The sequence below is a fragment of the Engystomops pustulosus genome, chromosome 7 (assembly GCF_040894005.1).
Source record: "Engystomops pustulosus chromosome 7, aEngPut4.maternal, whole genome shotgun sequence".
Classification (NCBI taxonomy): Eukaryota; Metazoa; Chordata; class Amphibia; order Anura; family Leptodactylidae; genus Engystomops; species Engystomops pustulosus.
In genome coordinates this window covers 38,283,537-38,298,136 of record NC_092417.1, presented here as the reverse complement: position 1 = coordinate 38,298,136, position 14,600 = coordinate 38,283,537, and the positions used below count along the sequence as shown (strand labels likewise).

Below are 14,600 nucleotides of genomic sequence, written 5' to 3'. Positions count from 1 at the left end.
ACTTTTAAAGTGCATCGCCCCTCCAATGCACTCTGGCTTCCTGACGTATTTGAGAAGACGGCTGCGCGTCCAATTCTGCATTAGGTTCTGCCGGATGTAAAATTGCACCGCAGCCTGTGAAAAATCACAGGCTGTAGCAAGTGCGCAGACAACCCTCCGTGCCAGCCCATTCCGCTGCCGATTGCGCCCCTTTCAAGCCCCTCCAGGCGCAGTAGGTGTACAGCTGGAGTAAAGGGGGAAATAATCGCAGTAAGGCTGGGTTCACATCACGTTTTCTGTATACACTCAGTGTATATGGCGGCAAAGCTTCCAACGGAGTGTATACATTGACATATAGTGGCAGACGGAGGCATAGTATACGTTGCATCCGGCGATAAAGTCAAGCTACGTCTCTCCTTCCTGCTAAGCCACGTATGTGCTCAGCGGAAGCAATACAAGCCAATGGAGAGCGGGTGTTTGCGTGGGTTTCCTCCGGGTTCTCCGGTTTCCTCACACACTCCAAAACATACTGGTAGGTTGATTAGATTGTGAGCCCCATTGAGGACAGGGACTGATTTGGAAAGCTCTGTATAAGTATACAGTGGGATACGTCTGTACCATACATTGTAAGGACACGTTGGGAATCCGCCTGACATGTTCTTACAATGTATGGCACAAACGTGATATGAATCAAGGCTTACTGGTGGTACACAAGTTTTTTCGATTAGATCATGACTTGTATGCCAAAAAAATGGTGTATGAGCCCAGATAAGAAATTTTTTTGTGATTTTACCAATTATTGTTGTATTTTTTGAATACACTTAATAAAATGAGTTAAAAATATATATATATATATATTCCTTACCTGAAATGACTTCAAGTAATAACATGAGTTTAAGGCCATCTCGGAAGTCTTCATCTATGTTCTCAATCTGGGTCCCGGCCTTCCGGAGATGTGAATTACACCAGGCTGTAAAGGTCTGTGGATCACAAGATAAGACTTGTAAATCTTATGATAATAGGCAGCTAATAACTAAATGTATATACCCCAAAATCCTGTCTACAAAATATTAAAAAATGGTCCTTATGTACACATTGGAGCTTGAGATAAAGGGTCAGCATATATATATACAGGTCTGCAGACCAGTGATAAGCGATTGTGACTGCACTATCGGATTTTTTTCTCCCTAATTTCCATTGTCATTGCAGATGCTGCAAGTTATATGCAAGTCTCTATGAATTCCCATGGGGCATAGACTGTCAAAGGCCAAAATGTGCTCAGGATTTATCTAGTCTCTCCAGAGTAATCAAGTAACACTGTAAAACTACTCACCCTCCCAGGGGATACTAAAAAAAAAAAAAAAAATCTGCTTATCCTGCTCCGAACATTAGAAGAGCGACACTGACGGCTTTACACTTACTTACTGGCATCAATGACTAGGACTTCTATACAGAGTGCTGAATTATTTATCATCTCTCAATCCTCGCTCTACACATCATTCATCATCATTACACGCCTTATCCTCATGGTTTTATAGCTCGTTGCCGTCAGCTATTGATCTGAGCATTTATCTTTACATTGAAGTCATACTTTGCCTGGATTCCATTCTACCGACGGACAATGTTAATGCCTCTTGGCATTTTCTACTTCCAGTATAAAACTTCTATTGCTTGTCACAGCTGTTCTAGTTGGAAATATTTATTTAAAATTAAAAATTTTTGGCTGTAACACACTGAGCATGCACAGCATCCCCAGGATAGGGCCTAACTTGCTGATCAGTGAGGGTCTCCGTGCAGAGACCCCCACAGATTGCGAGAACGAGGGGTCCGTTGGACCGCTTGCTGCTCCGTCAGATGGCCACGCATGACCGTTCTGCTCCATTTTTCTCTATGGAGCTGACGGAGAACTTGGAGCGCTGTGCTCAGCGATCTACGTCAGCTCCATAGAGATTAATGGAGCAGAACGGTCCGACAGACCCCTTGTTCTCGCGATCTGTTTCCCTGACATTCCCATTAATCAACTTTATGTTGTATTACATGGCATCAAAGGGGAGTGTCCTGTTTATCTGGCCCCTCCCATCTCTTCTACCTCATGTCCTATGCTTCTTCTCTGCATTTAGCACCATGTGATCAAACACACATGGGGTAAAAATACATGGGGTAAATGTTGCAAATGTAACTGGATAGAGGACCTTAGATGACATCACCTTGATCACATGACATGAACTGCCCTTTCTCTCTCTCATTGTGTCATACGGCAGCATGTCCCAGCAGTGAGGCCTGCCAATCAGGAACAGAGAGGCTGGGCAATGTAAGTAAAATATGTAGGACTCATTTAGTCTGATTGAACTCACAGCAGGCGAGTTGCATAAGTTTACAAACGGATTTTTTTTCAACATTGCAGCCACAAAAAGGAACCATGTAGGGCCATGCTCATTAATCCAAATTTTTTAATGAAGTATTTTTTTTGGGTGAGTAAATTTAAATGGCAGGTTCTCTTTTAACCAAGTCTTGCAAAGTAATTTTTTTTTTACACTCATCATTAATGTATTAGAATTACTTTTTTCCAAAAGACTATTATTTTAGCTATAGCTAAACCACACATCCATTTTTGGCACATATACAAAGCAAAGAACAATCACTTCTCTGTGTTTGTCTCAAGGATTAAGAAGAGATAAACAAGTCACAGTTGGACCAGTCATTTCCAAACTGTCACAGTCGGTGGTTAGGAACGGCCGCAGTCGCTCGGCGCGCTTGCTGGGTACGTGAAACATAACCCTGTTTATGGAAGGCGCACACTCTGCTTCCTGTACCAGGCAAGACTGGTTACCTGTAACATACCAGGATGCCACTAGCCTTCCCAAGCCAGCACAGAAAGTCCAACATCGCCTAAAATCAAGATGTGGTATCACAACCATGGGCAACATTTACTGCATGCAAAAAGATAAAAAGAAAAAAAAAATCATGCCCTATTTAATTAACATTAGTCATCTATGTGACACAAATAATTATTCCCATAATCAAAGTAGCAAATGACTTCACCTTACATAAATTAAGCTGTTTATTCCCGGTAAATATTTCACTGCTGCAGAAGGCTTATTTGTCCTTGTCACAAGAATTCAAAGGAGTATTCATAGAGGATGTCAAATAAAGGTAACTTAACATTTGAAGCTTTTTATACTTTACTTCGAAAATAAACAGAGTAGGTGACAACTGGAAACTTTGTAATGTATGTCATTAAAGAAATCAGCTTCTCTTTTTGTCTGCTTCTTTCTCCTGTAGTTATCAGTGTATCCGAAAGCCTCCTGAAATCTGTCCACTTAAAACAGATACGGAGGCTAATGATTAACTGCTTCCATACATAGAGAACATTTCCCTTGATGAATCAGCTCTCTTTAGGAGATTAGACTACGCAGGGACTGTCCATAAAGACAACAGTCATTAGACACTTTATCAGGTTCCTTTATCTCTCAGCTGTCAGTGGATACAGGACAGAAAGCGGATTTACACAAACTGCTTAAATAAGGAAGAAAGGCAGAGGAAAAAGAAGGACACAGAACAGATTTAAGCCGACCCAAGTATAAGCTGAGGCCCTTAATTTTACCACAAAACCTGGGAAAACCTATTGACTCGAGTATAAGCCGAGGGTGGGAAATGCATTGGTCACAGCCTCCCCATTATATAGGCTGCCGGACCCTGCCCCATAGTATATAGCCTGCCAGACCATATCCCCCAGTATATAGCCTGCCAGACCATATCCCCCAGTATATAGCCAGCCCCCTGCCCCACTATATAGCCAGCCCCCTGCCCCACTATATAGCCAGCCCCCTGCCCCACTATATAGCCAGCCCCCTGCCCCACTATATAGCCAGCCCCCTGCCCCACTATATAGCCAGCCCCCTGCCCCACTATATAGCCAGCCCCCTGCCCCACTATATAGCCAGCCCCCTGCCCCACTATATAGCCAGCCCCCTGCCCCACTATATAGCCAGCCCCCTGCCCCACTATATAGCCAGCCCCCTGCCCCACTATATAGCCAGCCCCCTGCCCCACTATATAGCCAGCCCCCTGCCCCACTATATAGCCAGCCCCCTGCCCCACTATATAGCCAGCCCCCTGCCCCACTATATAGCCAGCCCCCTGCCCCACTATATAGCCAGCCCCCTGCCCCACTATATAGCCAGCCCCCTGCCCCACTATATAGCCAGCCCCCTGCCCCACTATATAGCCAGCCCCCTGCCCCACTATATAGCCAGCAGCCGGGGAAGCCAAAAAGGTGAGTTTTGATATATTTTTTTACTCAAGTATAAGCCGAGTTTGGGTTTTCAGCACATTTTTTTGTGCTGAAAAACTAGGCTTATACTTGAGTATATATGGTATATTAAAATTTACTATTATCATCTGCACTTTTCATTTTTAAAAAGTTTAGTTAGTCTTTAAATGCATAATTACAGAATTCTGAAGGTTCCCCTATTCAGATGCTCGTCTATCAGTGTACACAGGATACAACCAACACCTCTGTATACGAATGACCCGCTATGTCTGTGAGGCCTGTTGATTTCAGTGTTATATTATATTTTAACTTTGGTAGGACTGAAATGGAAATAAAAGGACACCACTGGCAAACCTGCTACACAATTATGCATAGAGGGTTGAAGCTCGACATTGAGGGAACATAACCATTGATCTTCAGGCTAGATACAATCCAGGGTTTTCCAGCGTAGGAAAAGGAAAACAATGCCTCTTTTCACTACCTTCAAATGTAGCCCCCTTAACACCAAGTATGACTTACAAGAAGCCTAGTAACATGATGTGGGATTAAGCCAAACCAGTTTATCTATTCCCGAAGGAACAGACTCCCAAGTCTCGACAGCGACGTTTCGACTTGGTTGGCTCTTCTCAGTACAGCGTAGGGAACTGGTTTGGCTGGGTGAGAGGGAGCTGCCTTTCACGGCAGCGAAAAGAGTCATTGTTTTCCTATTCCCACTCTGGAAAACATATTTGCATATTTCCCAGAATGCCCTCATGGAGGATCATTGGCTATAAGACTCTAATCACCTATAAGGCTGGCCTTAATTAGCAAACTATACTTAAGGAGAACTCTTACTTCCTGGGATGTGATATAGTAATACATCAGCTATGACGGAAGTGTTACTTTAACCAGCGGATGCCTTGTTCTCCCACTCATACTTTAGTAAAACACCATGTTATCACAGTGGATATGTCCAAAATGGGAATAAAATTATACAGGGTAAAATTAAGTACCTGAATGTTAAATAAACTACCATCTATATACTTATATGGGTAGGAAATGTAACATCCCATTGACTTGCAAAAGAAAATCTCAGGAAAGCCGTACATAAACAGATTTCTCTTCCCTCCTGCCCACATACTGCTTTACAGAAGACATAGGATTATGTCATGGAAGACTACAAATATAGATCCGGTAACTCTATGTGCAGATGTGTTCCCAGAGAGACAGTCCCCAATGACTTCACCTCCTGATCAGACTGGAAATTATTCACTACCTACAGATTTCTAATCTCACATCCCATTATAGTATATTTCTAATACACATCACATATGCACACACATATAGACCATGTACATGTCACTCTATACAGACACATCCGGCACATACAAACCCAATACCGCAGATGCTTGGGCCCCTTGACACTGCAGTCCCCATAGCAGCTGCTAGGTCGTCTACCCCTGTAGTTATGCCACTGTATAGTTGGTTGCAAAAGTATTTATACCTCTTGAACAACCACAATGTAAACGTCAATTTGACCGAGCTATAGCTATATTGTAAAAAGGAATGTGAAAAAATTCCAGAATTCAGTAGAGATATATCACAACAGACTGGCAGCGAAAGGTGGTGCTGCAAAGTATTGATTCTGAGGGGCTGAATATGGGGTTGTAACTTGAGGGGATGCGGAGGTTGTGGTCGCACCCGGGCCCAAGAGGCTTAGAGGGCCAATAAGGTTTCACTTTCGCATATGAGAAGACTATTACTATAAACCATACATTATAGTCGGGGGCCTGGCACAGACTTTACACTGGGGCCCATCAGCTTCTAGTTACGCCACTGGCTGAATACATGGGTATGCTACAATTTTCAGCTTTATAAATAAAATATAAAATATTTCAGCCCATTGACACAAACAACCATAATTTCCCGTGAATATTTGGTTTTGGCATTTCTTTACCCAATTTCCTGAATATTTTTTTCCCTTTGCCTCTCCTGATTACAACCTGAACTTCTCCATGGAACTGATTTAATAGAATTGAAAATGAAGGCTGATGACTTCCACTAGAGCACTGGAGAGCCCCTCATCTACCAAATGAAAGGCAAACAGAGGAATAAAGCAGCCAAATGAGCAGAGCCATACAGTTGCTCAGCAACGTGAATGAACAATCACTAACATGATGGAAGTCAAGGTGAGGATCCCTCGTAAACGGATCTCACTGCGAGGGATGGTATAGAGCGAGGAACCGACACAAATAATTGTATTAGAAATTGTAATAACCCATAACCTTCCACATAAGAGATCTCTACATCAATGTAATCACAACTGCATGTATTACTCTATGGGAAAACAATAGGTTCAATATAGATATACTAAAAAAGGAAATTGGTGGTAGAGCCCTATAGCAAAGATTACAATGTGTCCACTTCTTGTGCCCTCCAAAGCCCGACCCCTTGTTATAACGGGCTCTGATTTATCCTCCTTTCCATGACCCAGTTATTTTATAGGAGGACGTCCTCCACAGGTTCTCATTGAACATTAAAATAAGTTATTCAGTCAATTTGGACTGTGCGGATTCAGTGTACGGTACCTTGTGAAGTGAAGTCAAAAATATGATAGTACCACATAATGCCACCAAAATCCATTCTAAGGCTGCATTCACACTGCCGTATGGGGGACGTATATACGGCCTATATACGTCCCCCATAGACGGCAATGGGCACACGGCACCCTAAGGCACCGTACTGCTTCATACCCCGTGAAAACATAGGACACGTCCTATCTTTTCTAGGCATACGGCCATATGGCGGGCAACGGCGGTGCGAGGCTACCTGCACATAACCGCGTGCAATATCAGAGACAATGGACCCGTGTTCTGCGGTTTGTGGCTTGTGCGTCATCTGTGTGTGAGGACGGCTCCTGCGCCAATGACCGCAGAAATGGACTATCTGAGCTGTAAACACAAGCGGGAAAGCAGCAAAAATTTGTTCTACGGGGAGTTGAGCCTGTGGAAACCGCAGTTGTGTGTATGAGCCCATAGAAATACATAGGGGCGTGTGGAAGCTGATGGAACAATGGCTAGCACATGTGTGTACAAAAGCCCTAGCAAAGAATCTGAAAAGTGTCCGAAAAATAATCTTCAATAAAGGGGGGAGCCCTCACGGCCGAGTAGGAAACTCTCCCAAGGGCTGCAGGAGCCACACAACACAATGATCATAAACTTCTTCTGCTCAGATGCTGCATCATCAGACTCTTAGCAGACACGTTCAGGAGGTGATGCTACGTCTGTATGAGCGAGGCATGGTCTATAAAAGGGTCACTGCGAAAAGCACATGTACGACAAAAAAAATTACAACTTAAAGGGCATCTACCACCATTAACAACTATGGAGCCTGGAGCCCCTCAGGCTAATTTGCATACAGTCTTTCATCCAGGTAGTAGATGTCCTTTAAGTCCCCATATATCAAAAGGACATTAAACTCATTAAACCAAAAACCAAAAGATTGGGGCATCAGAAGTGGCACCCCAAATGCTTCTAAACTTGATGCATCTCAGACAAATATGACTCTTCTCTGCTCATTTTCACATGGCACTGAAGGAGATTTTTTTGTAGGTTAAAAAGGTAAGATTTTACACAAAAGAGGGAATTCTAGAAAGGGCTATTAATGCCCTACCTCAGGAGGGATAGTAATGTACAGGCAATCCCCGGGTTACGTACAAGATAGGTTCTGTAGGTTAGTCGGAACTGTATACTTTATAAATGTAACCTCAGCCAAATTCTTTTTGGTTTCTGTGACAATTGGATTTTAAAAATGTTGGATTGTCATCAGAACCAGGATTAATAATAAATCTTAATTGCAGACACATTTGATAACCGTTATAGCTGTTTATTGTAGCCTAGGGGTTAAGTACAGTAAATTACCAATTACCAGAGGTCCGTTTGTAACTAGGGGTCGTCTGTAAGTCGGGTGTTCTTAAGCAGGGGACCGTAATGCGGTAAGATCTGGTGACAGGATCCCATTAAAAGCTATTAAAATTAAAATTTTATTTTTATTGTATTTTTTTAATTTATTTCCAGTGTATTTGCTGATCCCCTTGATTTAATAATTTCCTCTCTCATGGAGGGACCAGTACAATACTCCTTGCCACGGACATTCGTTAAGCTGTTCTCTAAATTTTGTATAATGCCATCCAGATTTAAAACACCAAAAAGGAAACAATAACCACTTTTATTCAGGACAGTCGGCATTATCCATAAATGTGGAAACTTCCTTAAAAAGACAAAAGCGAACCACATAGGATGTAAGTATCTGGCTTCAGAGGCCATGTTGGCACGACATACAAGCGGCATGGTGGGAGCGGATCCAAGAGTGAGTAAGTGAAAGGCTTTCCTTTCTACGTCTGTCTTCTGGAAGCCCTCATCCCTCTGCAGCAGATTTTACAGCAGAGCAGTGGCGGCAGAGTCACGCGTTTCGGAGCGTACGTGTTTTACATAGTGAGCGTTATCACCATCTGGAAGTTGTATCACTTACTATTACAGACTTCCCAGTGATACGGTCATTATTGCAGGCAGCATTTAACGGGGATGAACAGAATACGATCTTCCATCTTTAATATACATTACCCATATGTAACCGTAAAAAGGAAGGAAGGAAGGGAAGCCCAACTCTCACTATATTTTCTTAAAAGCTGACAGCTGGTTACCAGGCAACTACTGTACTTAAGATGAGGATTAAAAAGGTAGAACCAGACTGGGGGGTGGGGGGGGGGGGGGGACGAGACGGCAAAGAATAAGCGCAGCTGTTTAAGGAAATGCAAAAACAAGAGCATAATAAACATTTAATAGAGCCGTAAATGTCTACGCCACTACAGAGACGATAAAACAATGCCAGATGATTAGACGGTATTACATATAGTATAATGAAGACTGCTCGCTGTATAATGCGTGTAAATGGCGTTTTATGTGCCTAATGAGTAATCACAGGGAGAAATACGCTAATTTATTTTCTCATGAACCCTGCTAGAGCGCAGCAGAAACGCAGCCAACGCAACACACGCAATGTTAAGTGCGGATTACAGAACCTTCATTATCAGGGGAATTACTGCAATGCAGAGATCTAAGGGGTTCTCCTAATCCCCATTATTGCCCGTATTATCTATAGTCTCCAGAGATGGAAATAAAGTGTCCATCATTTGACATTGCAAGTTATGCTCCCCTATTTCTAATCCCCTCCCCTTTATTCTTATTTAAACATACAATAAAATATATATATCGCAAAAAGAAGGAAAAAGAAATCCCCCCCCCCCCCCACAGAATTTCCCACCCCCACCCATCTCGGCCAGTGGATAGTAACCTACCATCTATTCTCAATTACTGAAGAAACCATCTTTTCTTAAATTTCATTTATTTGCCTAGGTCCAGGTACCGTATTTAATTTTTTCATAGTTTTTTTTCTTTTCCATTTGATATTTCAAATCCCCTATTTCTATATTTTTTTACAAATATGACAGAATAATAACCAAGTCTTTGATGCAGTGGTGTAAATGAGAAACCCTATTTTACCATATTTTCCAGAATTCCCTAGTAGAGCATCAATGGCTATAAGTCTCAACACCCCTTCAAGGCGGCCTTAATTGGCAAACTCTCCATAAGGAGAACTTTTATTTCCTGGCCCTAATCAAAAACTGCCTACTCAGCCAAAACAGTTCCCTACACTGTACTGAAGAGACGCAACCATGTTAAAAACAGTACCGTCTACAGTTGGGAATCTGTTCCTTATGGAATAGAAATACTGGTTTGGCTTTAATCCTGCACCATGTCATTAGGCTTCTTGAAAGTTATGCTTGATGGTAAGGGGGCTGCCTTACAAGGTAGCTAAAGAGGCATGGTTTTCTTTTTCCCATCTAGGAAAACTTATTTCCCAGAATCCCCCTAGTGGAGCATCAATGGCTATAAGGCCCGTTCCACACTTGCGAGTGTGATGCGATGAACTTGCAACGCATGCTGCCGGGAACGCACGGCCCGAACGCTGCACCCCGGGAGTGAACTGGCATGCTGAGTTCACTCCTGCGGTGCAGCGTTCGGGCCGTGCGTTCCCTGCAGCATGCGTTGCGAGTGTGATGCGAGTTCATCGCATCATACTCGCAAGTGTGGAACGGGCCTAAGTCTCCACACGTCTGCAGGGCGTGTGAACTCTTACTTCATGACACAATACATGCTTCATTCATGTCTTCTGCAGGCAATAAGCACAAATCAGAGGTGGACACAGATAGTAGAAGGACCCTTGCACTGTATAAAATAAATAAATCTTTATCTATATAGAACTATCATATTCCACAGCATTTAACAGATCATTGCTACACATCAGACAAAAAGACGTCAGGTAGGGCCCTGCTCGCAAGAGCTTACAATCTATAAAGAAGGGGTGACATGGGAGGTACAAAACTCCATCCATTCTTTATATGAATGTGTGCTCGAAAATACATCCCCATCCACAAAAAAATATTTGCATGTCAAAAATTTTGCAGCACATCATTGTGTGTGTATTTGTGTGTAAATACACCAAAAATGAACTACCGGTACAATATTGTCCTGTCTACATTTCTAAGAGTTGTCCCAAGTTTAGAAGTTATCCCCTATGCATAGGATAGTGGACAGCAAGGTGATTGGTGGGGGTAATCATTCTTACAATCTATTAGCATTTATTAGTCTTTTAGTTCACTACCTAAGCAATTTACATAAAATCATACTAGTAGGGCCCCCCGCCCGATACCCACTGGGCCCCTACGCAGCCGCACAAGTTCCACCAATGGAAAGTCTGACCCTAGGAATAGTATATAGGCCCCTAGTTGTCCATATGTTATCATTGTCATTTACACAAGACAGTAGGACCCCTATACCCACTGGGACCCTATGCAAGTTGCACCAATGTATGTCTAACCCTGGACCAAGACATCTTTTTAAAGGCAAAAATCTCAATCGCGTATTTAAAGCAAAATCTACACATTATTGCCTTATTTCTACATTGGACAAGAATGCAGAACCAATTTGGACCACATAGAACGCATAAGGTTCTCCTGCTCAGATGGAGCCGGTGTGCAGACACTGGATCCGTCCTGTTCTGTGTCAATCTATCTCACTTATCCTAGTGATTTAGTGCCATATGATTGTAAACTCTCTACATCCTTCATGTTAAGTTCCAAAACATAACATAAAATATGTATATAAAAAAAGTACTGACTGTGCCAAAAGCAATTCACACCCCCTGGTGAAAAGCATAGCAGCTCCCGTGTAACCTAATAAGCACAAGTCATCATTTGGATCTTTTCGTTCTGGATACAGCCCAAGGAATGAACTCACTCCTCGAGCCGCTTCTTGGTTGTGTTACTCTTGTGGGTAATCATGTAAAGGTCACACATTGCTAAAACTACATGAGGTCTTCCGAGACACAGATATCTGTAGGGAGTCTAGTCCAAAGATTTGTTATCAAAGCTCAAGCAGTTATCTGCATCCTCATGAGTCATTTTACTACTCCAGGCCCAAATGTTTCCGGATTAACAACCTAATGAGTACTCAGCATGTATATAAAGCTATCTGTCACAACAGGCAGCGCCGTCACATTGTCACATCTGCATATAGAAACATAGGAGAGCCCAAATCATGCACCTCACACAGGCTACCCGGGCCTGCAATATGCCAGGGCTCATCCTATATCTTAATGTAGCAGTACAGGCAGTCCCCTACTTAAGGACACCCGACCCATAGTTAAAGACGGACCCCTCTGCCCACTGTGACCTCTGGTGAAGCTCTCTGGATGTTACTATAATCCCAGACTGCAATGATCAGCTGTAAGATGTCTGTAATGAAGCTTTATTAATAATCCTTGGTCCAATTACAGCAAAAATTTTGAAACTCCAATTGTCACTGGAACAAAAGAAAAAAAATTTGTCTAGAACTTCAATTATAAAATATACAGTTTCGACTTACATACAAATTCAACTTAAGAACAAACCTCCGGACCCTATCTTGTATGTAACCCGGGGACTGCCTGTAATGAGATTTACAATGCTCACTAAATAGTATAATGTCATCTGTATATTTTAGGCCGACTGCAGACGATTGTGTTCAGCCCGTAGAAATGGATCTGTATATGGGTTTTATCCCACAGACTAAACACATTTCATAGGATCGGCACTCAAGAGGGAACACGGGGACTCCTTACATCATATTTCTGTATCATGCAAGGACTCATGTCCACCGTGTTCAGTCCGTGTGATCAGAACAGCATATGAATACGATTCCATAGTCTGAAAGTGTTCATCCGCAGCAAGGCCCCTGTGTAAGAATAATGTATGGGCCGCCCCCTACCCATCCTCGCCCCCTACCCATCCTCGCCCCCTACCCATCCTCGCCCCCTACCCATCCTCGCCCCCTACCCATCCTCGCCCCCTACCCATCCCCGCCCCCTACCCATCCCCGCCCCCTACCCATCCCCGCCCCCTACCCATCCCCGCCCCCTACCCATCCTCAGAAGCTCCTTTGACAAAAAAGGTTCCAGAAAAAGGAAACCGTATAATACATAATAGTGGTTAATAGGCCCATCCATGGTGGGCAGGAGCACACTTGGATCAACAATTCCCTGGAACCAGAGTGGGTCCCCCTCCAGTGTCCAGGCATTGTGCGGCAGAACAGATTGCACATATCTTTATTTCTATAGCGCCGCCATATTAGCCAACGCTGTACCAATTGTAGACTACACAAAAAAACGAGCAATGATGGCAAACCTTTTAGACATCGAGTGCCCAAACTACAACCAAAACACACATATTTTTTGCAAAGTTTTGGCAGTAACTTATTACCCCCTGCTCTGTCACAGGTTTAAATCCTATAGTCACCAGAGGACACCAATACAGTAAAAAAAAGAAGTTCGGATCATCATTGTGGCTTCATTCCAGGGTCCTGGGCTGCCTGGGAGTACAAGAGGCCTTGAGTCCTGTTTGGCGAACTCTGCGCTGGGGTGAAGGCGTGGGTGCCCATAGAGAGGGCTCTGAGTGCCACCTCTGGCACTCGTGCCATAGGTTCGCCGCCACGGTTATAGAGCAATAACCTTGTCAGATGAAACTATAGGAATACTGTCATAATCTTACAATCCAGGAATATATGTAAGACCTGTTTGGCACAACTAGCTCTGATGTATGTTATTGCAGACGTACATTGATCTTTGACCTCATGTTTGGCTTTACAACGCACTATTCAGGCTTCTCTACCAATACAAAGTCAGTAAGTGGCATGTAAATACATGTATTGCGAAAAAAGTCCCCATCCTACCCCTATGTCTGGATATATCATACGTAAAATGCATTTTCCAGCTGGACCTGCGGAGATTTTGTGTCTGTGAGACGGCACCCTGTATTTATAGTCCGCTCCTGAACACTGAACATATCCGGTATTCGTAATGTAAAACGCAGCGCTGCTATAAAATATTACAATCATGGGCTGCAGGATGTGAAATACATTTAGACCCAAATCCCTGCAGCACATAGAAGCTGTTTATACAAGAGGATTACGTGGTCAGCAAGGAAAGCATAGTCTACATGATGTTTCATGGTATGCTGGATACAATGTATCACAAACGATATAAAACACAAAAAATACATCCTAACTAGTGATGAGAATTCCGGCTCTTCTGGCTCCTGAACGGCTCCCTATTAAATATATAATAGGGAGCCGCAGGCCAGTCAGTCACAGGACACCACACCACTTTTTACCCGATTGAATCGGGTTAAAGGGGGCGTGGTAAGCTGGTTACGGGCGGGGTTAAGTGAGCCATCGACTCACTGAGGGGAGCCGGCTCCAGTCGTTCACGAACTCTTTGTGCCGGCTCGTTCGCGAACGACCCATCACTAATCCTAACTAATGGGTGACTGCATGTAGAGAAAAGGATCTTTCCTTGTACATGGCTGTATAGGCGCTAATCTGGAGCACCTCAGGCTCATTTGCATAATTGTTAAAGCCTTTTTCTCTTAAAAACTTGGGCACAGGAAGCTTAAAGAAGAGCAAATCCTCAAGGTCAATCCAAAGAAGAGAAATCTACAGAAACAGAATATTGACAGGCTGAGGATTTTAAAAAATATGACAATTTCGCTGCACAAACATTCTGAATCGTGTTTAAAGTTTCTTTGTACAGGTACTCCCTGACCTAAGGACACCAGACTTACAGTTACAGACAGACACCGACCCCTGGTTACAGACAGACCCCTCTGCCCACTGTGACCTCTGGTAAAGCTCTCTGGATACATTACTATAGTCCCAGACTGCAATGATCAGCTGTAAGGTGTCTGTAATGAAGCTTTATTGATAATCCTTGGTCC

At 43.2% G+C, this 14,600-nt stretch overlaps 1 protein-coding gene across 5 annotated transcripts in view; it reads right to left on the bottom strand.

Moving 5' to 3' along the window:
- ACTN1 (actinin alpha 1) overlaps nt 1-14,600 on the bottom strand; it is an 84,539-nt gene that overhangs the window by 49,681 nt on the left and 20,258 nt on the right. For all 5 annotated transcript variants that reach the window (XM_072115496.1, XM_072115499.1, XM_072115495.1 and 2 more), the window contains exon 2: nt 845-959. In XM_072115496.1, coding sequence (XP_071971597.1) covers nt 845-959 — 115 coding nt within the window. The remainder of the gene's footprint in view (nt 1-844; nt 960-14,600) is intronic.